We start from the raw sequence: 27,802 nt of genomic DNA on the forward strand, positions 1-27,802 counted from the left end.
CAACCGCAGAATATTTCATCCGTAGATCTTTGCGGTTTTAGAAGAAATCAGAGATATTTTGTTGTTGTCGTTTTTGTTTTGTTTGTTTTGTTTTTTACCAAAGCTTACTATATAAGTGAACAATAATGTGATTGTTTTAAGTACTGTCCGTTGGCTTACTAAATATCTGATGGTCGCCATGGTAACTACATGTCATCTGAATCCATAGAAATGCTAGCGCCTAGCTAACACCACGTGGTATAGCACAGCATTTCAATCGTAAACATAATTTTTGTAACTTTTGATAAATTCCATTTTGGCCCACCGTGAGAACCATGAATAGTTGATATAGTTGGGTTCGTAATACCTTGAAAATCATGTATACATTCACAATTCAAATAAAACTCATATTTGGGATAAATGTAACTTTGTAAGCTGTTTCGAAATTCCTAACTTTCCATTTCAGACTTTCTCCCCGTTTTTTTTTTCCATTGATTTCTCCGTAACCATTGGATTTCGTTGCTTTCTGTGTGTATTTCACAGCAATTATTTAATCACTTATTGGTGTCTAATTAATATAGCAAGTGTTGTTAATTATTATTGTTGCAAATTGAATTTGTTTTATCGACTTGACTGTTCCAGTATCCCTTTCCCCTCGAAATCATCATTGGACATTTCCTGTTTAGTCTAGCTCAATGACAGCTATAGTATTGTATCAAGGTCAACGACCCTCTATCGAATATACAGCTGTGCAGACTGATAGTGATATTTTATGCAATCAAATTGTTTGGGAATAGGTAATTGTAAGATACATGTCGGTTTTTGGTTTATTTTGAAAAAAAAAATAGCTTCCATTTCATCAGTTAACTATGGTCAGACATCTAGTGAGCTTTCCACCAATAGGAGAGTAGGGAATTTTATAGTCTACCAGTTGTAATATAGGGAATCATGCCAATCAAGTGTACGTCCACAGCCTGCATTTGTTTCCCGAGTTATGTCTCAGAATATTGCTATCGGAATACAAGAAAATGGCGATAACATCGTTAATATTTACGTATTTAGCCAATTATATATGAAAGGGGTAAAATTACACTTGTTTCTGTGATCGCGCAGGTTCACTCACTGCGAAAGTATTAATGATATTATCGCCATGTTATTGTATTCTGGTAGAAATATTCTGAGACATAACTCGGGAAACGAATGCCTGTGTTTACGTCTACGTATAAAGCTGTACGGTAACAAGCTGAAGTGAACAGACTGGCTCGCAGAGACCACTGGGAAAAGGGGATAGTTGCCATTCCATGAGCATATACTAGTATATGTGTTGAGCATCCATGGGGGTACCGCGCAGCCTCTTTTCGATCGTCTACAAGATCTGGTGGGCATGCGTACAGTGTCAGTTTTGTCAAAATGACGAATCTGCGGGATATGTAAGGCAGCGTCTGCCATATTACTTTCAATGAAATATGGTGAATGAACAATCATCAGATATATCACAAGTATATTACAATAGGAGAAGGTCGTTATCATGAAGAAGATATTTTACGTGATCTTTCTTACACTTACGGGCTTTGGATGCCTAACAACATGGTGTTTCTACTGGATCATAAACGACCCAAGCAGAGGTAAGTTAACCCGTCTTTTTTTTTACAACATTCCATCCAGTCGTGATTATAATTTATATAGAAAGGCACACACTTACCGTCTCTGTGAAGCTCGACGGCATTTGTCGATCACACTTAAATGAATACGTACAAGACCTTGTACACGGACGACCTTCTTCCGTTCTCAGCGACCCTATCCATCAGCAGACTGGAATATATTAAAATTAGGGCTGTTCTATATAGCGTTGCTATCACTAAATTATGATAGTTTTACGTATTGAAGTGAGCCTTTCCGGGTTCACCGCTGTCAATTCCGGATTCCCCCTATATCAGTTATGAAAGTCTCAGACAACGAACGTGTCATGTCCCAAACCATCATCCGGTATTTGCCAAGCATCTCGCTCGCCCTCGTACCGTATACGGGGAAGGGTGGCTCTCAACGCTTTCACTTCAATCAACCTTGAGAAGGCTTGACAGACTAATTCTCGATTTCACATCACGATGTATATTTATAATTTACCCTAAAATAATTCGTAACAAAAAATATGTGAATGCTTGAACTTTTAGCTATACTCGAACCGGCTGCGATGGCGAATATATTTTCTTTGGTCATGATTTCACAGACGCATGCAATGGACACGATTGTAAAAATCAATATTTTTTAAACACAAAATTGCAACATTCTATCAATTTTCTTACAATATCTGGGCGGCGGACGGACAGGATGTGTGCGCGTGCATGCAAGAAGGAGCAGATGCTGATTGGATGGCCAGGTTGACAGTGCCCCGGGGACAGCCGATCGTTTGTGCTTTTTCATGTTTATTCCTCAGTACGTTTGAGTCACTTTAATTTACAAAAAATTAATGTACTTGGAAGAGGGGATTAATTGATGAGGAATTGACTCCATACAATATTGCCAAATTCGTCAGTTGAAAATAGTTATCAAAATCGCGTGTCTCCGAAGTGTTTTTCCAAAATGAGAACGAGACGTCGCTAGCGCGCTACCATGCCGTTGATTTTGAACCGCATACAATGTAATTATGTATATTCTTTGTTCACAGTGTACTAAAAACTAGTACTATTCATCGCATAAAAAAGTCGACTTCTGGCTGCCGGCTTTCACTGTGCACAGTGTTGTCAAGATATTTATATTTACATAATGCGGGTACGAGAACACAACACTACACCGTTTATACCAAAATGGCTTCAATATAATGTTTTCATGGAAATATTGTAATTTTTTGGACAGTAAATGTAACCATACAATTCAGACCACCACTTGATTATAGAAGGTACTCATTTTCTTTCGAGCCACATAGATTTCATGTATTAGCAAGGTTAAAAAGCGACAAGGTTATTTCGCGACCGGTAATTCTATCAACAATAACTTACACATGTGAAAATTTTATGTTACTTTAGCTTTCTATACATTTTGCTTTTATTACGTAAGTTATCAAGGTTGAATATTGTAATATGTATATTATCAACTGCACGAGGTTTCTCTCTTACTTTCTGTGAAAGTTGTATATAGTGGTATGGTCACCACATCATTTCAATATGTGTATTTGGGGCAGTCGGGTGTGGGTTTTTCTTCTTCAATTTTTCTCTGTGAATCATTGCAGTACAGTAGCATGTAATCAGTAGCATGTGAGTTACTGTATATAATGTATACGGGTACCTTATCCTTGAACTGAACTGAATTGAACTGAACTGAACTTCATAACGATCAACTCATATATATGCTTCATGTCGAAGTCGTTCTCGATAGTTGTACCGTCGCCGCGCGCCGTCACCCATAATCTAGTCGCACAATTGAAAGTAGGCAATATCACTCGTTTTGACCGTGTTTTTGTCATTAACCTTTATGAGACCAGCGCTGTTCGGAAAGCCTAAACAATTACTATTTGGTGCCGGTTACCCGATCTCACCTAGCTTTTCACTGCCGACCTTAAACTTTTTCTTTACGTATTCGAGAGAAAAAAATTGTGAAGTCTCACAAGAAATAGTGGATGCTGAAACTGACATCAACTTAAAAAGACAACGTGAAACCGTTCTTCCAATCTGTAAAGGGTGTACATCTGATAGGAAGAAATAAACAACACAGAGACCATTTGGTAAACAATGGAAAACCTGAACTAGACACTCATTAGAAAAACATATATAATAAAATAAAATAAAAAATCTACCTACTCCCACCTATTCTAAAATTGAGCGTAATCGGAACCCCATTTTTTCATTTAGACCTATTTTTTTTATTTGGCTAAATGAGTAGAATGCACTGGATTTATTTCGTACATTTCCGTACGGTAGCGTAAATCAAAACGTTTTCAGTCATGTACAAACAGTGTCTACTACGGGAGACAGTTGGCTCCTACGTTAATCACGGCCTTTGTACAGTAGATCTAGAACACTCGAGTCGTAAACATGCTCTGCTCTCATTGTCCGCTCATCGCTCCTTTATTGTGTACGGCGGACATAGTGTTAATTTGTTAGTTTTGTTCTACATTTTCATCTTTGTATCCCAGTCATTCATCATCGTCTTATTTTAACCCATGACTTTTAATGTCATTAAGAAAATGTGTCTTCACTGTTTCACATGTGATAATTGAATATACTTATTAGTCGTTCTCACATTCATTATTAATAATGTGTAAATCAAAACCAAAACATAACCCCGCGAGTGCATGTATATGGCTTATAATGTAAAGTTGTGTGGTACCCCTAGAGTTTATGCAAATATATCATGAATGTATCGTTACTGGGGTCATTACATCTGACCATGCAGTGATTTCTTCAAATCGTACACCGAGAATACTATTATTACAATATATATATTCATGAGAATTATATTTATTGTTAGTTGTCTCGGCACCAACGCACACACGATCTACATGGTACTGTTCTTTGTCGATTTTTCCCCATAACATTTCTTCCTAACTTTGAAAATATTAAATTATGTTGGCTATGACATGATAGTTGTGGTATTCACCGACATGTCGAGTACAGAGCTAGAGGCGGCCATTTTGAGTACGTTGATTCAGTACATTGCAATTCATCACGTGTATTAAACCATGTCATACGTCATATTTTATCCAGCCCCCTCTCTCGCTGCGCATTTAAAGTACGAGGCATGTTTATGAAACGTTTATATATAATTTATGTAATTCGTTGAATCTGTTGATGTTTTAAATTTGCTAACATTTATTTATTCTTTGCTTGACCACTTCGCTAATTCTCTTATTATTACATGATTGTTAGGTATTCAATAATGTGTGTGACCTTGCGTGTATACATTGTGCAATAGATCGAGATCGGGAGGTTATGTGTTAAACCGGCGAGGGGCGTATTCTATATATATATATATATATATATATATATATATATATATATATATATATATATATATATATATATATATATATATATATATATATATGTATGCTAGCTGCTGTACGTCGAGTGTTGCGATGTCATACGACCGCTTTCACTGTGTACAGTGTAGCGAGTATCAAGTTATAATCAGTGTGCACAGGATGTACCGTGTCTGTGTGATGTCCACATTTTAATGACAAGCACGTGATGTCAGCTACATTACGCACATGGCGTTGATTTACAACCTGCAGTCTCGACCTCTATCAAAAATTGAATATACATGCGAGGCTTATCAATGTACATTGCCTTATCACTTTGAGGACAATTTTCAGAAAACTAGTGATTTTTTCAATGTAAGATATAGAAACAGGAGGCACGACAGCGGAATTAAAGAGCGACTGTATTTATGGATGAAGGTCAAAGGTTACGTTGATGACGTTCAGAATGATTTACTTGAACATGTGATAGGAAATATTCAAGGACGGGGAATATAGAAAGAAATACAACAACAACAACAACAACAACAACAACAACAACAACAGCAACAACAACAACAACAACAACTTTGAGAAGTACGTCTGACAGAGTCTAATTTATATATATATATATATATAATAGGACCTAATAGGTACTTCTCAAACGTTTGAAACAATGATAAAATATATTGAACAGTAATTTTCTTCTACATCACCTGTGAACTGTTGAAAAAATAAATATAGACAATGCATGTTATGATAAAGTAAGACATGGCAGGAACAATGTAAAAGATACAAGGTAAACTTCACATAAGGCAACGGAAGATTCAAATGTCAAAACAGTGTACGATAATTGTTGTTACATGAGTTTTACAACATAGACATTTCATAATATAAATAATTATTGGCATAATTATAGGTGGGAGAGAAGAAGTCGATCTTTTTATTCTAGTTAACCCCCTAGCATAAGGTTAAACGCTATTACAGGTTACCAAACATTGATGATGTGGAATCTCAGATTAAACAGACACTGTATAACTTAAAACCTGAGAGCTACGAGTTAATTGGTTGTATTTACTGTTAGATCATTGATTTATTTATTGCATGTTTTAAAATACCGGAATAAATCTAGTCGTGACATTAAACTGTTTGTTAACACAGTGGTACCAAAATTGATGAGTCAAAATAAATGTAAAACTTAGAAGTTGAAAATGACAAATGATCAATTCAAAGCTTATCCCTGTGATCAGTATAAGGTCAATCAACTAACAGTGCATGCCAGAACACTGACAGAACATTTTGTGTCTCGTGGTTATATGGCTTTTGATGATAGGATATATATATAGTTATATATCTGTGTGTGCACGCAAGCACATGTACGTACGTACGTACATACATACATACATACATACATACATACATACATACATACATACATACATACATACATACATAAACATACATACATACATACATACATACATACATACATACATACATACATAAACATACATACATACATACATACATACATACATACATACATGCATGCATGCATGCATGCATACATACATACATACATACATACATACATACATACATACATACATACACACACACACATACACACATACACACATACATACATACATACATACATACATACATACATACATACATACAATACTAATGGCTCGTTTAGAAGTTCCAAGTCTGCTTTCCAATCACACAAGAAATGTTTTCAGCAATGTTTCGATGTGACTAGCCCATTAGAATATATTTTAAAACTTATTTTTTGTCTCAGTGAAGTGAACTGTCGCGCCACCATGGAGACATCAAAACTTTGGCACCCGTATGTCTGCGTTTAGTTACAGTGGTTTGGATGATTCATTTCGTCCTGACTAAATGTAGGAATAACTTGCCAGCGTGCTATCTCTAAGTGTAGAATGTGAAGTTTGTTGTTGTTTTCTTTGAAGTTCTTTCAAACAGAGCCAGTGAACACTTGCATCAAATGAGCGGTATTTTAAGTCGATAAACATGTTTGGCCAGCTTATGCATACATGGCCAATCATCACGTGGTCGAAAAGCACTACAAAATATACAGAAAGAGAGACGGAACAAGAAGTAAAACAGTGCAGACACACCAACACATCCCAAACTAAAACAATTTAAAGCTAACATGTCAGGGAAAGTAACAGAACCAAAACTGACAATTTGTAACATTGAAATGTCTGACGTAACCTCATCATATGAAAAAGAAAATAATTCTGACATGACCTTTTTCGTATAGAATGTTTTCAGTACGTCTTATTAACAGATTGGTAAGAGATGAAACTGCTTTAAGGTTGTTATAATATCAGGCTAAAGTACATTTAAGAAATATAAATAAACCTTATCAACAAATTTCTGCTTTCATCCTTGTAAAAAAAAATAGTTTCTTTATGTCGGGTTTCAAATTTCTAAAAGCAAAACATTACCCGAATAAAGAGATTCGTTACAATTGAGCTATTGACAGGGTTATTTCCTTCACATTTTGACACGATTATCGGACGTGAGACGTGAGACTGGCGTCATCTTACCAGTCAGTTGGCACCGTGACACAGCCCCAGTATATGTAAATATGTATGCGTAGTTTTGTACAACGTTGACTGTGAGTCGGTCGTGTCAATCCAGGAACTACCCACACACAACATTGTTCTATTCATAGCTGAAATGAGTCACGAACAGTTCGTGTATGACGTCACGTGACCATTCATTTCCAATTTTAAAAACAAAACTGTTTAAGGACACTATAAGTGGCAGTACTGTGAGAGATCTGTGTGTCATAAAACACAACGTTAACAGCATTTGTAAAGGAGTGTCTCAATGACTATACCCCTCACGCAAATACACACAATCCATACTGTTGTCGACAATCTGTTCGTTTCCACAGTGAAATGAGAAGTTGTCGACGATATGTTCGTTTCCACACTTCTCTAGCATTACATCGAACACAACGCACAAATTAAAGTATATCATTCCGTACATTACCTTTGAATCTATTATGTCACCAGTCAACAACTATACAAGTTCGCTCCCCCCCCCCCCCCCAATTTTGTCATCCGGTTAATTTCTAAATCAAGCTGGGTTGGTGATATGACACTTTCCATATGTTAGCACGTGCGATCTAAAATTGTTTTCAGTACATCATACACATAATTCTCTTTAAAAACCATACTCATCTCAGAATGATGCCATGTCTGGGCAGACACGAACTTTACAACTTCGAATATGGTTATTTTGATACTAGCCTCTAACCTCAGCTCGAACTCCAGGTATACATTATTAATATATGTATGACCTGTACACCGTCTGTCTATACAAAACAGGTCGGCATACATATTCAGTAATGATTTAGGCACGGAGCCAAAACTACACCCCATGGGTTAGACTGTCGACATTCGTTCGTGCCTTTTTTGCTACGTTTCATCTAAATCAAAGTCGTCGCCTCGCTCCGTAGCACTGAATACTAATGCGTACTGATAGGAACTGCGATTGCCGAAGGCACGAACTGTGAGTGCCGAAGCGAAGGCTCTGGCACTCGCTGATCAGTACGCGGTTATAGTATTGCTCCGAATCGGAGCGAGGCAACGACTTTAGTTTTAGATAAAATGTAGCAAAAAGGCACGAACGACTCTACCCATGGGTATGATTCATTTCTTTCGAAGGCTACTGAAGACATCCTACCGTCTCGTTAAATCACAGACCCACAGATTTAAGTCTTTGTTGTGAAAAATCACGTATCGGTGTAGAGAATAGATGAAACACTGATTTATGTTAGGTCTGTTCTGTCACTGGCTACTGCAATTCATTTTAGCCATTGACATTTATCGTATATTAAATTATACCACTTTGCTATTTGTTAGTCAGCACACGACGTGTCGACTAAAATTTATATCATTTACAGTTCTTTTAACCAAATATACTTGACCGTTGATTGATATAATTCAACCAATATATTGTCATTGAAATGACGTTTTATATAATTTCGACTGACGGGTCATTTAACCTCGATTGCAATCAATGCAGTATTTGGGGAAAATATGCAAACGCACAGACTTGCTACCCCCATAATAATCTGATAATCGAATTGTGCAAACTGTCTTGTTTCTGGTGACAGTATTTTCACGACAGAGATTTGTTGTATGGTTGTACAGGACAAACCAGATTTATAACGATACTAGTAATAATCATCCAAAGCTCAATTACGTGCGACTAATTAGATCATGTACTAATATCAGTGTGGTCCCTTAGGAATCTCTAATTATTTACGACCATGGGATATCAGAAGGATTCAAAGTTGGGGGGGGGGATTCGTAGAAAACACACACCAAGTAGAACAAATAGATTACTTGAACGAATCATCGTTCAAAACATTATCATGCAGTTATAACAAATTTTCGTAAAATAATTAAATCCCAACACACTCACAAATGTTCTATTTATAGACGCCCACAGTTCTAATCTCTACATATATAATACCTTAGTTACTATTTATTTTACGGTAGTTATGGACTTCGAATTCTCATCGTTAACTTGAAAGTGAAGGTGGAAAAAACTGGCAAAATATAGTATAAGGGAAGCAAACTTTTTGTTATAATTTTATTCTTCAAATAATTAGAATGAGTAAACAAACACCTCATAAACCATTGTGTGATTATAATACGAAATTCACGTCACAAAAGCAGTTTTTTTCCTGATTTTCTCGGCTGAATGTTTACACTCTTAGACTACGTCAGTATTCATTTTACATGACGAATCGTTTTCAATCCAAGCAATTTATAGGTGTTCACAGGTGTTTCATACTATTAAATTTCGTCTGTGATATTAAAAACACTAGATATGCATCTGGAGTTACATCCTCTTACAATCTTGATTTATTTATAAGTTTTTTCCGGAAATAGAGTTTCACTGTTCCAGTAGCAATTAACAATAACACACTGGTAATCTGGAGATTTTTCGTCAATAATTCATTATTCCTTGTCTTAAATTACTCAAGATACTACAATTTTGTACAAACAGCATAACACGTGATATCTCGGTCAACTTTGAAATCACAATGGTGAAAGGATGTAATTTCAGAGAGACTTTGACAGTTCTGTCGATTTGAGTCCTGAAAACCCAATTGACTCTTGAGGGCGCTAGTGTTCCTGGCATCAACACACTGGAATATACTATGACAATAACCAAATTAAACAGTATAATAGTCAAACGTATATTATATAGAAAATACTAGGAGTAGAACTGTGATGACTGAAAGTGACAATTCAGTCCCAACAATTTCATACGTTACCATATGTTTTCAAAATATTAACTGTATTTTGGTTTTTTCGCAGTAACCGATGTATACACGGTTACCACCCATTGAAAATGAGCACTGGCTCGAAACGTTAGTGATTTGACTACTTTTCAGGGATTGTGTTATCTGTATATTATTCAACATATGTATATATATATGTGTGTGTGTGTGTGTGTGTACTTCCTTTCACCCATATATTAGCTCTTGATTTTGTGTCACTCTACCCTAATATCGACATCGAGGAAGGCATCACTGCAAGATGCCTTATATATGTACCTGTTCTAATACTAATCAAGAAGACGTCAAAAACATTACATTGCTGTCTCGTTTCGTTTTAGAGAACAATTTCTTCCAATTTAATGACAAATACTACAGACAAGTCTCTGGTACAGCTATGGGCACGCCAATTGCGGTATCGTATGCTAATATCTACACGAGTTGGTGGATGGGAAAATATTACTTCACCCAGGGCACCGTACCAAACTGTCCAGAAGTCACGGATCGTTTCATTGATGATCTCGCTGCCCTGTCTACATCTACTGAGAAAGGCATACATATTTTCATAGACCAACTTAACAATAGCCACCCGAAAATCAAATTTACAACAGAAAATAGCTCAACTTTAGTTGCTTTTCTTAAATATTCACTTAATGAAGCATAAGTTGGAAACCGATCTATATAGTACACCCGTCGCATCACACAGTTATCTGCCACCATCGAGTTGCCATCCACCCCATACTTTCAAATCAATCATTTTTTCAGGTGCGCTCCGTATCCGCCGCATTTGTAGTAAACCAGAATGGGGTGATAAAAGACATTTAAAATTCCGCGGCTACCTCAGAAAATGTGGTTATTCAGGAAAATCCATTAATTTACAGTTTGCCCGCGCCTCTAGCCTCTATCCCTACTCGTTCTAAGTTACTAAGTAACAATATAAACAGAAAATAAAAGATACGCTTGTTGCTCTTTGAGCCACAACACGAAATTGTTCAAATCCACGGTTACAAGGAAATCGTATCACATCAAGAATGACTTAAATTGTAAGTCAAGTAATAATGTCATATGCGCCCTAACCTGCCGTTTCAGCAGGTCCCATCTGTCTTCGCATGTCGTGTATACTGGCACATGTTGCCTGTTTACATCCGAAAACTAACGAATCTGTTAAACAAAGGGTGAAACTTACTGCCGACAAGTTCCGAAGGTTGGCCTTAAACTATGCTCATGAATATTCATAATATATTCATAATATTCATGACGTTTAAGATTCCTGTTCACAGAGTGGTCGAGCGGACTGTCTTCCCCATTGATATGTTGCGGAGTGATAACGGACATGATAAACCCCTTCCCTACATAAAAAAAAACTATCGTCATCAGTGACAGCAACGCTTAATAAGAGAATAGCCTGTCTTTAAGCAAGTATGAAGAATTTCTTTATGAATGGAAGACACCGCGGAGACCATTTATTAGCTTGAAGCTCCCAGGGAAGGATTACACACATCACATAGTAGCGTTCAGCCGAAAAATAAAATTATATTTAATCCTTTCTTTATACTTGGCATAGTAACTGATAGCTTTGTCTCGTCATTCTTATCTATGAAATTAGGATAAATAACGACTTTACATTCAGAGGACAGCTAAGTAGAGAAGTACCTCTTCAATGTTGATACAAAAATTTGATGCTTCTAGCATTTCATTTACAATGTCATAGCTATCTGGCTGCTTCGAATTTTTCAGTGATCCAATTGATATTTTTAACATTTGTTATCTGCCTGTCTAAATATCACTATTTTATGGATCATGAACAAGAAAATAGGATATTCCAGTCTGATGATATGTGAAGTGTCATGGATAAAGATGTGTTATCTCTCACCTCTGATTGTGTTGTTCTGACCCAGTAGAAGCACCATGTTGTGTAAGGCACCCAAAGACCATAAGTGCAAGGGAGATCACATAAAGAATCTTCTTCATGATCACGACCTTCTCCTATTCTATTAAATATACTTGTGATATATCTGATGATTGTTCATTCACCATATTTCATTGAAAGTAATATGGCTGGCGCTTAATGTTTCATATCTGCATATCTGGAAGGTTTGTCAAACTGCTACTGTACGCGCGCATGCCCAACGGATGTATGCAGACAAGAGGGGTTATGTGCGTGACGATATACTAATGAATGGTCATGTGGCGGTGTCGAACGTAGGTCACGGAATGACGGTCCGTTTTCCCAGCGGTCCCTGCGTGCAAAATCATTTTTCACAGTGCTAGGACTTAAGTAAAAACATACGTTTCATGTACTCGACTTAGACGTTCCTATAAATATTATCAAGGAAACGTTCTTCAATGGTATGGAAAAAGAGAACTGCAATAGCGACGAAGATAAACAAATCTATAGTAAATTTTCTAAACAATTGTGATTAGATATTTACTAGTATTTCAGAAATTATTTGTTACAGTAATATCTTATACATTTTGATATAATATATGTAGCTACGGTTATCAAACTGTATATGATCTAGAAATTTATTTCCCGGTTTATATAGTAATCCAAGAAGCAAGGGATTTGACACGTGATTTTGTTATAACATTAGATACCGATTTATATGAATTGGAATTATTACTTGATCTTAATGATATATCTGTAGTAAGAATACGGACAGGGCTAATTAAACACCATCCTCGCCACAGGTGGTCGTGCTTGACAGGTTTCTGTTATGCTTCGTCCCAGAGTTTAAAAAATCTTTGCTTTAAAGTGGCCATAAATGATGTGGATGACAAATGGGTATTATTTTGGATTAATAATTCTTAAGACAACTCTACCATGTTTTCGTACTTGAAAAAAAAACAGTGTGAAACATCATCGGCCAAATCCATGAGTCTAACTCAATTAATTACAAAAAGTTAAAATGTGTGTAAAAGTTTGAGTTACAATCAAGGATTCAGTATACGTTATTTCATTTTTATTTTTTAAGTACAAATATAGAAATATTTTATGAATTAAAAATCCAAAATTAATATTCATTTGCCATCCGTATGACAATACACACACACAGACAGACAGACATAGACACACACACACACATAGCGTTTCATTCTTCTTTCGCCAAGTAGAGTGGTCAATCAGCTTGGAGAGCAATATATACATAAAAAAATGAAAGACGAGTTTGATATTTAACAATACTAACAGACTCGTCTTCTTTCATTTTTATATATATATATATATATATATATATATATATATATATATATATATATATATATATATATATATATATATGTGTGTGTGTGTGTGTGTGTATATAAATTATATATGTGTGTGTGTATATAAATTATAGCGCTACTAATATATAAATCATTATGCAAATTGACTGCCGTCCTTGCCATCCAGTCTGGGGAGAATACTATCATGGGGATCGATAGATTATCGGATACATTTCAATTTGCCAAAAATATAAATGTTTCTCCTTTATTGACCACGGCCACGTCCACTGTTACTGATGGAAAAAAAACATACCTAACAATCTTCAATTCAAAAGACAAAACAAGTGTAGTCGATTGTAGTTTGCCGCGGCAAGAGCATATATATATACCAGCTCTAACCCTCCAAACGTACCAAAGGGCAAGAATTTCAAAGGTTTGTTATTTTCCCTATAAATTCGTAAATATCCCTAAACCTCACCCCGATTCACATGTATGATATTCGTGGGATGACACCCACATCCCAATCCCCCACCCCCATCCCCGTCTTGAACTTGCATGCTGCAAGTGCAAGTGGTGTTTGTCAGTATACATGATACTTGAAGTAGGATTTTCAATTGGTATAACAGGTTTGTAGGTCACTATATGCTGGGTTGGCAAACAGCATCAGCTGCATTTGGGTATTAGTATTTAATGATCGTCTACCCTGGATCCTGGATTATATTGATTTTACAGGACGTTGTATACAATTTAACCCATCCTACCTTCAAGTGAATTGGTCCAAATAAGGTATTCTAAACATTTAGCAACACTAACGGTTATATCACTGAAATTACACGTGTTCCATTTACTAGCGATGTATAATGCACAATAATGTAATCTTCTCTAGTTTTAGCTTAATCGTTTTTTACCATTCTCTCAAAATTGATTATTTTTTATTAAAGTTGCGGTGTAATCAATTCCTTTGAGGAGTACGTAGACTGACAACATAATAAATACTAATACAGTGAAATGTAAGGGAACTTTCTCTCCATCCATCCATCCATCCATCTGTCTGTTTGTCTGTCCGTCCCTCCATCCATCCATCCGTCTGTCTGTCTGTCTGTCTGTCTGTCTGTCTGTCTGTCTGTCTGTCTGTGTATGTCCTTCCCTCGCGCCCCTCTCTCTCTCTCTCTCTCTCTCTCTCTCTCTCTCTCTCTCTCTCTCTCTCTCTCTCTCTCTCTCTCTCTCTCTCTCTCTCTCTCTCTCTCGCTCGCGTCTTTTTAAAGATGTTTAAATGTCACTTCATTTTAGAACATTTGAATCTAAATATATGCCAATCACTATAGTAAAATAGCTAGCTGGTGAATATTGTATGAAGTACGGTTTCTTAGCTTGCGTGTTAATTAGGCCACATACCAGGTAACCAGGATGACAGTTTTCCTCTAAAATGCGTACTCTTCTCCTGAAGTGCACATAATTATGTGTCTACATGCTCCATGTTTAACTCATTCTTGCAATTAAATATAATACTTTGAATCTAACTGCATTAAAATGACACTTTTATATGTGATCGTACATCGGACACGTGTGTAGAGTCGGTGTCTAGTTTACCAAAACATCCCGTTGTTATCATGTGAAATCCTCATTTTAAAGTAGAAACCACTGGAAAGCACCGCGTAGTCCAGCATAAGCTAATTACAATATTAATAACTTTGTCAGGTATCATACGAAAACTCTGGTACGAAATACTGTGTTCTGTCACAACAATTGACCCATCTCAGTTGAAATCTGTTTATAACTATTTTACTCTCAACTTATAAGTTTACACCAAGTTTTGTGATTACAATACTTCTTAAATATCATGATAAAGCATAATATTTCATTCACGTATTGAACACAACATTTCGCTTTTCATTGTTTTCAGTCCCTCCGCTACATACAGCATTACCCATCGCAAAATGATAGTCAACCCTATTTAGAAGTCCAAAGTCGTAGTCTGATTGTCGCTTCCATATTCGACCGCATATATATCAAGCTATTAAGGGAATTAGTACATGAAAAACGTTTATATTTTCCATATGCTTTAGGGTACATTAAAGATGCGTGATGAGAATCCTGTCTGCGTTGACGTTACTCGGCAATGCATGACGTTTGGCGTGGATGGAACTGTAAGAAGTAAAGCAATGGCAATCAAATACCCCGTAAATAGCGCATTTACATGGCAAAGAAAACGTCCTTCAATTTGGATGTGATGGTTTAAACGCAGGTCCTAGTCTGTTTTCAAACATCATTAGTTCCTTAGCGAACCATTTAAAAAGCTTTTGCTATTTTTCCATATCTCGAAACTATATGCTCTCTACACTATTACAGATGTTCTTCATAGTCTTAAATACTGTTAAAGTGGCCATATGGATGAGGATTTGGTATTTATTTTTGGATTTGTAATTTATAAAACAATTTTGTCTCGGCTTCCTACTTGAAATGTCAATAAGAAACAACAAAGACTAAGTCAGACCAAGGCTGTTTGAAATTCAGTACATTACAAAAATCTATAAAAAAATATGTGCAACGATTTTTTTTTGTACGTACACTAACAAACATTTGACACATTTATGTACTCTTTTTGCAATTTATTGACTTAATACAAACAAGGAATTGGCATATGCTGTTCCACATTGATTTTTCAAGTAGGAAGTCATGATTTTATAAATTCAAAATTCAAAACAAATACTCACTTTAAACCATTGAAGATTGTTTTAATTACATTTGTTTTCATATTTTAACAGTTATTTTTTTACTTGATACCACTCTCACCAACAAGGCATTGTCTTTTTTGCCATGACAATAGTTCACCGGATAAAACTGTTGTAACTGAAGGCAGGTATCCCGACTTTGTGTGTGTGTGTATATATATATATATATATATATATATATATATATATATATATATATATATATATATATATATATATATATATATATATATATATATATATATATATATATATATATATATATATATATTCCTTCAGAAAACACTTAATCATTCTAACATATCTTGATATCTAACCATAATTTCACTATATATCTGTTTCGTTGTCGTTCATGTACCGTTGTCATGTACATGAACGAAGGACATTTCCTTCCTTGCTTTGGATAGAAAAGTCTAACTCGACTATATGAAGTGTATTGCTGTAAGTTCTATCATTTTCATGGAATGACTTGTACGCAGGGACTGCTGGGAAAACGGTACCATAATTCACTGGGCGTATGTTCAAAGCCTGCAAGATCATTAGTACCATCCACAGCTCCTTTGTCCACTCTCAGCTGGTGGGCATGCGTACAGTATTAGTTTTGTCCGAATGACGAAATCTGCGGGATATGCAGCATTAATTAAGCGCCAGCCATATGACTTTCAATGAAATATGGTGAATGAACAATCATCAGATGTATCACACGAGTATATTACAATAGGCAAAATTGGTCATCATGAAGAATAATTTTTACGTGCTTTTCCTAGCACTTACGTGTTTTGGGTGTCTCACAACATGGTCTTTCTACTGGATTATAAACGATCCAAGCAGAGGTAAGATAAACACGTCTTCTTCTCCTTTTTTTCAATATTTCTCCAGTTATGTATAATGATAAAAGACATCTATGTTTTTATGTCCAGAAACTTGGTTATTTGTGATCATTAATGAGTGAAACCTTATCGTTGCTCTTCTGCTCACCACACCACTGTGTATCATCCATTGAATTAAAAACTAGATTCTCTATCGTACTATTACTATTGCTGTCATTAATTACGATGTAACAGCTGGTAAGAAACTTTCTGGATTCCAATCAGCCGTGCTAAATTTAGTTTGTCTATGATACTTAGAAGCAGAGCAGAATTTACGTATGGGGAGAAAATTGGGGAAGAGAGAGGGGCGATTACAAAAGCATAGGCTGTCACCGATGTGTATGTATGTATGTATGTATGTATGTATGTATGTGTGTGTGTGTGTGTGTGTGTGTGTGTGTGTGTGTGTGTGAGTGAATGTTTGTGCGTGTGAATGTTTGTGTGGTCTACGCTGTTCCCAACCTTTCCAGTTATAGTCTCTGGTGGACCAATATTCGAATTTAAGACTACAAGGGTCAAGGTACAACCCCGAGAGGATGCTAAGGATGACAGAAATAAACGTAACAAATTATTAAATATCATGTTGTAATGACGTGTAAAATAGCCTGTAGTCTTCAATATATACAAATATGGAACTTATTATTACCAATGCGACAATGAGTATATGAACATAAACTAAAATTGCACGTTTTCAAAGTAAGTGTTTTCAGTTTGGAGAATGTTTAATGCCTAGACATAAAAAATCAATTTACTGTCTGCTTGTAAGTGAAGGTACATGTGTCGATTGAAGTTGTGGTGTGTAGGTGGTCACCACCATGGCAGTTAATGATAAAGCGAATGATACCTAACATTTGGCAAGGTTGTTGAATTCACTGCAATGGGTTGAGCAAAAATACGTCTATTCTAGATCTATACAGTTCGTAGTATTTCGCAGTATGCCTCATTAGACTATCTCTACATACACTTTACCATAACATAATTTGGAAAGGATGTTTGAATGACTATACCCTGTCAGCTAATAGTTATGAAGCACGGTTTAAAATGTTGATAATTTACTTATGTTTTTTATGGGTAAAATAAAGCAAAAGTTCTGTACGATGTCTCGTTATGTGTACTTAGTGTAACATAACATAGCTAGATAACCCAAAGTATTCAGTAACTACCATAGTGAGTTTTTAGTTTTTAGTGCAATTTAAAATTCATCCACAGCCACCCACACAGTCATTAACATCATGTCTTTGTTAATCAATCACACAATTTTAACCAATAACATAGTCCCTGATAACGTTAGTGTTTATTGGGGCAGTTATGTAATGTCCAAATATGGTATATTTGTCAGCTCAGGATGCTACTTATACACTGTTTCTGTCACGAGAACAGTTGGGGTTCATGATTAGATAAACAACTTTCTGTGCTGATCGAGGGGACTTTGACCAGACTGTTAGACCACATTTGGCATCCAGACTGGGAGGGGGGGGGGGGTACTCGGCAGCAGGGTAATGGTCACAGGTGCATCTTGGCGATTAAAATCACAAGCTGAAACGCAAACAATATTTTTAGCAAATAGTAGGGGGGGGGGTATTCGCCTGAGTAATGGGCAAATATGTACCCTGACGGATTCAAATTAAACGCTAATAGAATTTAAAAATCTAGGGGTCAAATGTCTACAATTCAGCCAGAAACTACGGGTAAAATGTCTATATTTGCCTGCAAACAGGAGTGAAAAGTTTTGGAAATCTGCAACCTGGAAACTTCGTTCCCAAAAAAATCTGAAAACTTTGTGCCAACTCCAAAATATGGGGTCAGAGGTCGTACATGCGTTCAGAGAAGTGTCAAACCAAACTACAAAATTGACCTCTCCCCTACATTCAAATGATGTTTCAAAAATTGACCAGTCAGCTCCACTCCGAGTCTCGGTTTAATTACCCAGGCTCTCGCCATTGAGGGCTTCATCCTCTCGCTCGGGGGTAAAGCCCTCAATGGCGTGAGTCTGGGTAACCGAAATTACTCATCTCCCGGACAGTTCAAAATGGCCGGCTCTATTATAATATAAACACGTATTTCTGAATTACGATTACAAAATTTCCGAGTAATTGGAGATATAATAAATTTCAAGTTTACAAAGTGCCCATCTCTTGATATATACTTTAACAACACTTGTAACCAGCAGTTGTGTCTGGCTGGTAAAATTTTTAAGTCAACTATTTTGGAACAGATTACGTTTGTGTCATTTGTGTAATCGAGGTACACAGTCTCTCGACATGCTACTAGCAAAACGATGTAATCCTGGCTGTGACAATCTAGGAACTGCGCCAAAACTACTAACCCCATGAGTATAATTAATTTCTTAAGAATGCTATAAAGGGCATGCTACCTTCTTTATTGTGACATTCACGTACTGACAGAGGAACACTAAAAAGTTATGTCGAAAGGGCTGTCAATCTGCTGCAATTTAGTGAGGCGTTTTACGTTAGCCGTATATTAAGTTCCTACTTCTTTTTTGTTCACTCGTTGGTACACAATCTACTGTAAACCGCAGTATGTGTGTAAACATGGGGATAGAAATATATTATTTTTACCCTTCTTTGCATTACCCTTGATTATAAATTCAAAATGATATAGTCATTGAAATGATGGAATTTCCGAAGGATAAAAATGATATGTTTCTATATTTTAACACATACATGTACGTTTAATAAAAACACATACATGTACGTTTAATAAAAATTTACCAGATAGGTAAATTGCAAACATCCTGCCCATAATCATTTATGTCCGTTGGGTAACGGTATACGTATATGCATATTTGGTGAAAGTGGATCAGACAGGATAACTTGAAAATTGTCTAAAATCTAACAAAACCGTACACGATTTTGTCACATCAGCTTAGATTGAGAAAGGTCAACTATACCTAAAGACAATTCGCTGCACTGGCTTCGAATTTCTTTCCGTTGATATTAAATATGATCATTTTATAAAACGAAGCTGTGCATGCGCATTGCCACAAGTCTGGATAATCCGTGATGTTAAAACAACGGAACACAATTCAGTGACACATATGCATAGTCATCACTCATCACATTATACTGGGAATACCATTCATTATTCATGGCATGTGCTAGGAGGGTATGCACCCACGTTTCATGAATAAGATCAGGTGCTATATACACGTTTAATGTTTCCCTACATTTCTATCGACGTCCGCAGACGGTGATTTCGAACGCGCATTTTACGTGCACAGCAACTAAATACCGGCGCGGGGTATTTCCATCTCTAAAAAGAAAAACATTACACTTGGAGCCCTTAATCAGTACATCTGTAATTATCAACAAAATGTACCGCGACTGTTTAACAAAATGAGTAGAATTGGAAGACATTCCCCTGTGTGTTGTTCTTGTTGTTGTAATTGTTTTCTATTGTTTTCCTTTACAATTTCCGCTACGTATTTGTCCCCAATTGCAAATATTTAAAGTATAAATATTAGTTGATTAAGGCAAATATGATTTATGAATGCAAGCATCATTTAAAGAATTCAACCCATTTATGTGTGTATGAACAGAAAAACATGTAAAAGAGTGTAAAATTCATCTCATTCTATAAAAGCATGACATGAAATTAACTATACAAACACTGATCAACAGTGTATCGCCATACAAATACAACTTACTGAATAACAATGTGTTTATCTTATTCAGAGTTTTCCCCTGCCATGGTGTACGTATATAAAGTTCATATAATGTCTACGTGATCAGATAGTCCTATATGCAATGATATATAGAAAACAATAATCTGTCATACAACTTGCCCTCCTTGAGTTTTGATGATTACAGTGGGGTAAGTACTAGTCATGCCCCTGGTACATGGTGGAAGGCATTTCTTAGCCATGTTTGACATTTTTGATCAAACACCGTCAACTGTAATTGTATGCTACATTTGGTGTACTCGCCTCGAGTTTTGACAATGAGATGTCAACATGCTTGCTAAGTATAAATATATCTTTGTCTGCTTTTATTTCAGCATACGGGGTTTTATACAGGGGCTTTTCAATGGGGCAACAAATCAGGTCCTCATTTAAACGACTGGTGTCGACTTCATCTGTACCAGGAAATGTAGATATATTGTCGATTAGCAATCAGGATTTTCACGGATTAAGTCTTCCACCACTTCAGTTAAATAAATCATCCATTTGCCCTGAAACGAGGCTTCCGGGGTTGCGTAAGTGTCAATCTTATCATTTTGTCTCTAAAATCCTTCAGGAAAAATATAAAAGTGCATGTTAGTTTTTGTTACATAAAATTTACATTACCTCCCCGTTCAAGGGGAATACTGTTTAGGATCGGTCTGTCTGTCTGTCTGTCTGTCTGCCTGCCTGTCTGTCTGTATGTCTGTCTGTATGTCTGTGTCCGTTCGTCTGTTTCAGTGAATATGTCTCAAAATATATGGTTTAAGTTAAATCAAATCGAATTGTAATTATGACATGATTTACAAATACTAATTACCTTTTTGAATAATAAATGTTGTATGTGATTTTTATCAATAAGGCAATATTTTAATATTTTGAAATTACCAACTTCCAAGTATTTGTTGTCATATTGACAATACGTTATCTGCTTATTGCTTGCCTAATCATGACCAAATATATAATGCAGCATCACATATCCACGTAAATACAATGTATACGCATTACTTTGTTTATATATTTTTGAAAATCTCCTTTAAGAGCGGGATGTATGAATCCGTGAAACATCAAAATGTTTATGATTGTTCAACTATCTGTTCACAGGGGGTCTGCTGGATTTGAACATGACAGTGTGTACTATGAAGGAAGCTGAGAATGCTGTCTTTAAAAAACAAACAACTGCAGTTGGAGATATTGTTTCAACTGCAAATAAAAAACTTTCAAATTACATGATGATAAGTAACAATTACTATGAGGCTTCCATAAACAATGGACTTAATTACACAGTGGATAACTATACATATTTACCAGGTGGACTGTGGATACCAAAGGAATGTAAACCAAAATGGAAGGTTTGTTCTAACATCGCTCTTCAGATGCATATTTACATATTTTTTTGTCATTACATAATTTTTCAAATATTTACAAAATTGTATAGAGCCAGATTTCTGAATCGCAGTATCAATCGACCTCTTTCCAGGAAGATCAAAAAGTGTCTTTTTTTACGATTTACTTTTTAAACCCTGTGGACGTTGACTCTACCGGCTGTTCGCCCATCTGTGTATTCAAGTGTCTGTCCAACCATATCTCTTACATTTATGAGGCTCAATTGCATTCAAACATAACATAAAAGCCAGCAGATTCCTGTGTACTGATTTTCATAGCAAACACCGTGGTGCACCATATGCGGGATTGAAAGCTTTGCAGTAGATGTCCTTCTGGAATATGTTCTTACTATAATCCCCAATTCTAGGCAGTACATTGATTTCCTTACTATATTTATTTTTCACAGGTTGCTATTATAATTCCCTTTAGAGACCGTCACGAACATTTACCTAACCTTCTTAGGCATCTTGTTCTGATGCTGATGAAACAAAGACTAGAATTTGGGGTTTTCGTCATAGAGCAGGTAAGTCTGGTCCTGTTGGTTCTGTATGAGAAAGAATGCATATTGGTAGTATAGCGTAAGATGCGATAATGTAAAATTAAAGATGGGATAGTATACTCTTATTACCTGGATATGAGGGCACGAGTAGACAACTACTAAAACCAGGGCTGTTATGTAGCAACTATTTCACGAAACTGAAAGCTGACGGAAATACTTGCTACATAGCAGCACGAGACACCTATAACACATTAAATTCCTTGGCATGTATTCTTCCCAGCGTCAACATAAATCACTGGTAGAATTCCTGCGCTCCTGCCCTTGGGAAAATAGAAAATGAATATTGCTCTGTACATGCAAATTGAGGTTACTATGGGTCACTAGTCCGTATGTGACATGCTCTAAAGCCAATCACTGAAGGCTATATGAATACGATGTGTTACAACATACCATATGACAAAGCAACATAAACTAACACATTAAACATAATTTACAAAACCGTGTGAAAATTAAAGTATCGAATGAGCATTAATCTTGCCATATCACTTGTCTGGTTGTTTTACTTTGACGAAGGATGTCAGTTGTTGTCGTCCATGCACGTCACAGAAATGTAGGTGGAACCAGGTGTAAAGTGAATGCCTTCTTCAAGGTGTAATGAACAGTTAGAGGACAATTACTGTGGTCGCATTTATTGATGCAAAATCGAGTAATCAAAATGATCTGTTGCCATAATTTATTGCCAACCAAATTTATATTGACAGGAACCGACAGTTGAGGGCAGCTTCCAATGTTATTAATATTCACTAATTATGGAAATTGGGTTTTAGTTTCATATATTACAAATCAGCTGCGCTTGTTCATATGCTTTAATCATTTTTGTTGAGTGTGACTGGTATGAAGTGAAAGAGGTTTGAAATATTCTGTATAAATAGTCTAAATGCTATATAAATTCGACTTACAAATATTCAGGCCGTGGCAATTAAAAATGTAATATACGTGTAATTGGATGTAATGTATGTGTAATTGGATCATCATTTTGTGTACTAAAGTATAGAGACAAATTACCTAATTACCGAAAGTTATTAATAATTCAAAATAGTTAACTTAATATGCAAACCATGACCACAAACTAGATACAATATAATATTCTACCGTGTTATCAATGTGCCCTGTAGATTACAATTCGCTCATTGCATTGATTGCTCAAGGTTCAACTCTATGTAAAGCATAAGTATTGTATTGTCAACGTCTTTTGTAGGCTAATACAGACAGTTTTAACCGAGCAATGCTGTTAAATGTAGGATTTATTGAGTCACTCAAGTTTAACAAGTGGGATTGTTACATATTTCACGATGTTGACCATATTCCTGAAAACGATAACAATTATTACGGCTGCGGACTGCTTCCAAGACATTTTGTGAGAGGAGTGGACAAGTATGGATACTGGTAAGAGATAGTACTGTATTGAAGAATATCGTTTATCGCGATGTCCTGGTTCGACCACCGCAAAAAAAAAATGGATTCTGTTCGCATTTATATGTTCACTAATACCATGTTGCCTCTGACAAGCGATCAATGTAATCCGGTTTGATTGTGAATGCGAGTCGAGTGTATATATGGAAATGCTAGATGAGGATGCGTATAATGAATATCATCAAGTAATCACTCAGGGAGGCCTGGTATTAGTAGGAAATACAAATATTTCCTTTACTTTTCACAAATGAAAAACAAATTTGTATATTATACATCACGTACGCCTATGTAATATTTGACACTGATGTATGCTAAATCATATTTGAATGTTGTGAGCGCATGCTGGCTTTTCTTTCATGCATGTCTTCATCTTAACACAAACATGTACAACTCGTTTTATGTTAGTGTTAGTATTCTGTTTGATACACAATAACAACCTGCACATGCTTAGTCTTGCTGCTAGACGTTCGGGCTTTTTTCCGATACGATAAGCGAACGAAGTTCGCAGTGAGGGCTTGTCCGAACGTCTAGCTAATGTCATTTTCAGACTTCATTTTCCATTGAGATGACATATGGCTATGGGTTGGACCATGCATGTATAAATATATGTTAATATATTCAATAACCCATGACCTCTATAATGCTATTGCGCTAAAATACTAATGTCCAATAACACGTGATGATAACAAACTACTAACTATCATGTCTTATCAGTTTATGGTAATTGTGAGTTTGATGAGTGTGTAGACATTGTCATTCACACATTTCAGTTAAGGCATTGGTGGTTATTTTTGCAAGCCCCTCCTTAAGCTGAATATGCATGAAAAAATTAGCTATTGTCCTCTGTTTGTGCTTGTCGCCAATGCCGTTCTCTGATTGGCAGTTATTTATATCCCTGAACTGCAGAGATGACTTTTGCTAGACCTCGGATGTTCCATCCTCGATAGCGATGTTCGGTCATGTGTCATAGTGTATCGGAAGAACATCCGAGGTCTAGCAGCTAGACTAGCACATGCTAGTCTAAGATAGCAAGAATGAATGAATATACTTTCCTGCAACGAACTAACATACCACCATACTGACATCAAATGATGCAGACATAGGAACATTTGAGTCAGCTTGCGTTCATATGCTTCAACAATTATTTCTCAATAGAATTCATAGTTTAACCGCCCGCAATTCCTCTAAGTTCACAGGAACTGTGGCAATACTTCAAACTGGTGTACACTAAACTTATGTTTTAATGTTAGGTTGCCGACCAATAGAACATTTGGAGGAGTAAGCGGTGTAACTAGAGAACAATTTATCAGAGTAAATGGAGCCACTAACATATTTTGGGGCTGGGGTGGAGAAGATGATGATCTATGGAATAGGTTATCATTCGCTGGTTACTCACTTTCAAGGCCTGTCGGCAATGTTGGCTATTATAAATCAATGCAACATTACAACAAAGGCACGCCACTAAATACAAAGAGGTAAGAATAATTAAAGAGGTAAAGATGAAATCAAGCAGAGTTCGTCATGTATCGTCCAACACCCTAAAATAGTAACGTTAATACCTAAACTTTCCCTTCCAACAATATTTTCTTGAAACTGTCGGCCAAATACAAACGTACACAGGCATCAAAATAATCATTTTGATAATTGGACAATATCTTTAGAATACAATCATTACATTTCAGATAATTTAGTACATGTATTGATGGTAAAGAAGTGTATGTGTCATTTCAAGGTTGATGGTGTAACCTATAAGGTGAATGGTTAATTTGGATAAATAATAATGAGTGTTTGATAATTGGGCAATACGTTAACAATCGGGTCTATTCAAGCTTCACATTTCATATAGTTTCATGTAATTAATTTTCCAAGTACGTTGTACATCATGTATAATTGCTATAGTTCAGAATTTTGCATGCCAGCAATGTGTGTAGACCTATATATCTATGGTTTTTCCTTTCCAGAACTAAATCTGGTCCTATTTTCATTTATCAACAGATTCGGTTTACTGCGCAAGTCCAAAGAACGTAACTTTTATGACGGCCTTAATAACATAGACTATGACCTCTCCGGGTTGACAATTGAGAAGCTCTATTTCAACATTTCCGCAGACGTCCATAGAATTGACCTTAATATTTCCATGGAAAACTCTTTAGTGGACAAATATATTTGTAACAATTGCTTCTAGATATACATCAGTACACCCAAAACATATTATAGTGGTTTCTACTGACGACCCCATTGTGATGTCATCTGAAGCAGACTGGGTAATCCGTAATGGAAACAACAATAATATAGTGTACTCTCAGGAAGCAATATCATTTATATTTTATAACTGTTTGAGCTCCTGCAACGCCTAGTATATATCTGTATACGCTTTAGTTCTGCTGTCTGCAAAGAGTGCTATTATAGCAATGAATTTCACAATTAAGCTAATTAGTAGTGCTATGAGTGGGATGTACTCCATTGAAAACAAACAAAATGTATATCAGTCAAGAATTTCCTATGTGTGTGTGAACTGAACCTATAACGAGGCATAATCAACGACAATGTAACTTATCAGTACTATTCTTGTTTATTATTTATCACCTCTACATGTGACGTCAAATTCCATCTAGCCAAATAGGCATGCCATGTTCTTCATTAGCATCATACATGGAAGTAAGTACTGATGACCTATGTAAGAATTTCACTAGAAGACTGGGGAGGCCAAACCGATGGCCTTGTTCATTTTATACTGCACGCTCTGTATTCAAAAATGTACTACCGTTTGATATTGACTCATGGTATTTGATATTGTATATAGCGTTTGTATACCCCCGTTCGGTCCATACAATAGAAATACTTTTTTATAAGTTTAAAAAGTGCTAAAGATTGAGTATTGTACTTTTTGAAAGTATTGCTGGCTCATTTCTAACTTTTTGCTTTGTCAGAGTAAGATTGAGTATGATATTGTACTTTTTGAAAGTATTGCTGGCTCATTTATAACTTTTTGCTTTGTCAGAGTCGCACAAATTGTATTGTTAAGGATATGCAATATCAAACTGATTCAGTGTAAAAGCTACGAATTAAAAGGCTTTCCTACGAAAATTGTCAGCGTACAATCGGCTGCTTATTCTGCTATTAAGCCCGAAATACAGGGATTGTGAAATTCTAAATTGCTCTCAAGATAGACACCATCTTGGATGACATTTATGTTACAGATCCTATGCTCACCAATTTCATTCCGATGGTTTCATTACCCAAATTACTGTGTGTATTTTAATATAGTCTGCTTGCTTGCCAGTAGGCTCAAGAGCTCAAATTTCAAAATATTCCTCCTTTCAAATTCAGTTATTGGAAGTGCAGCACAGCCCAGCATGGATGTCCGACTGAAACTAGCTTTTAGAGTGGTTACTATGCACTAGAAGTGTTATTTCATAACATTGATGCAACAATTTTAGTTTCCCACCAACAATATTAATTTAAATTATCAATTGTAGCCACGAGGTGTCCTATATGCAGTATTTTAATTCAATTTAAGGTCAATATGTTCACTTCAAATCACACATTGCCTCCTTTTCCTAAGCCACCTGGTAGTACGAGTGCATAATATAACATCAAACTACCTACTTCACAATATCTATGTCAACATACTGTGACAGTGTGAGGTTTATTACAAATTTCATTCACTCCAGACCCGTGTTATGAGCCTTACA

At 36.0% G+C, this 27,802-nt stretch overlaps 1 protein-coding gene and 1 long non-coding RNA gene across 3 annotated transcripts in view; both read left to right on the forward strand.

Annotated features, from left to right (window-relative positions):
• The window catches only part of LOC144438338 (uncharacterized), a 302,136-nt gene that overhangs the window by 213,323 nt on the left and 61,011 nt on the right, over positions 1-27,802 (forward strand). The gene's annotated exons all lie outside the window — the stretch shown is intronic.
• LOC144438336 (beta-1,4-galactosyltransferase 6-like) lies at positions 978-27,238 on the forward strand. Of its 2 annotated transcripts, none has more exons than XM_078127409.1 (7): positions 978-1,604; positions 21,088-21,285; positions 21,854-22,101; positions 22,542-22,658; positions 23,893-24,080; positions 25,358-25,582; positions 26,103-27,238. In XM_078127409.1, exons 1-7 carry the CDS (start codon positions 1,508-1,510, stop codon positions 26,290-26,292), a joined length of 1,263 nt encoding a protein of 420 aa, XP_077983535.1. In that variant the 5' UTR covers positions 978-1,507; the 3' UTR covers positions 26,293-27,238. The 2 variants fall into 2 exon arrangements, with proteins under 2 accessions (XP_077983535.1, XP_077983536.1); XM_078127410.1 differs by having other exon boundaries at positions 25,358-25,566; positions 26,087-27,238.

Source organism: Glandiceps talaboti, chromosome 7, assembly GCF_964340395.1.
Source record: "Glandiceps talaboti chromosome 7, keGlaTala1.1, whole genome shotgun sequence".
Taxonomy (NCBI): domain Eukaryota; kingdom Metazoa; phylum Hemichordata; class Enteropneusta; family Spengelidae; genus Glandiceps; species Glandiceps talaboti.

What these genes read in the sequence shown, in the direction of transcription:
- LOC144438336 (XM_078127409.1), top strand. Translation starts at nt 1,508, where the DNA reads ATGAAGAAGATATTTTACGTGATCTTTCTTACACTTACGGGCTTTGGA. An exon ending in CATAAACGACCCAAGCAGAG is followed by an intron (nt 1,605 to 21,087) that starts GTAAGTTAACCC and finishes CTTTTATTTCAG; the next exon opens with CATACGGGGTTTTATACAGG. An exon ending in ACGCCACTAAATACAAAGAG is followed by an intron (nt 25,583 to 26,102) that starts GTAAGAATAATT and finishes ATTTATCAACAG; the next exon opens with ATTCGGTTTACTGCGCAAGT.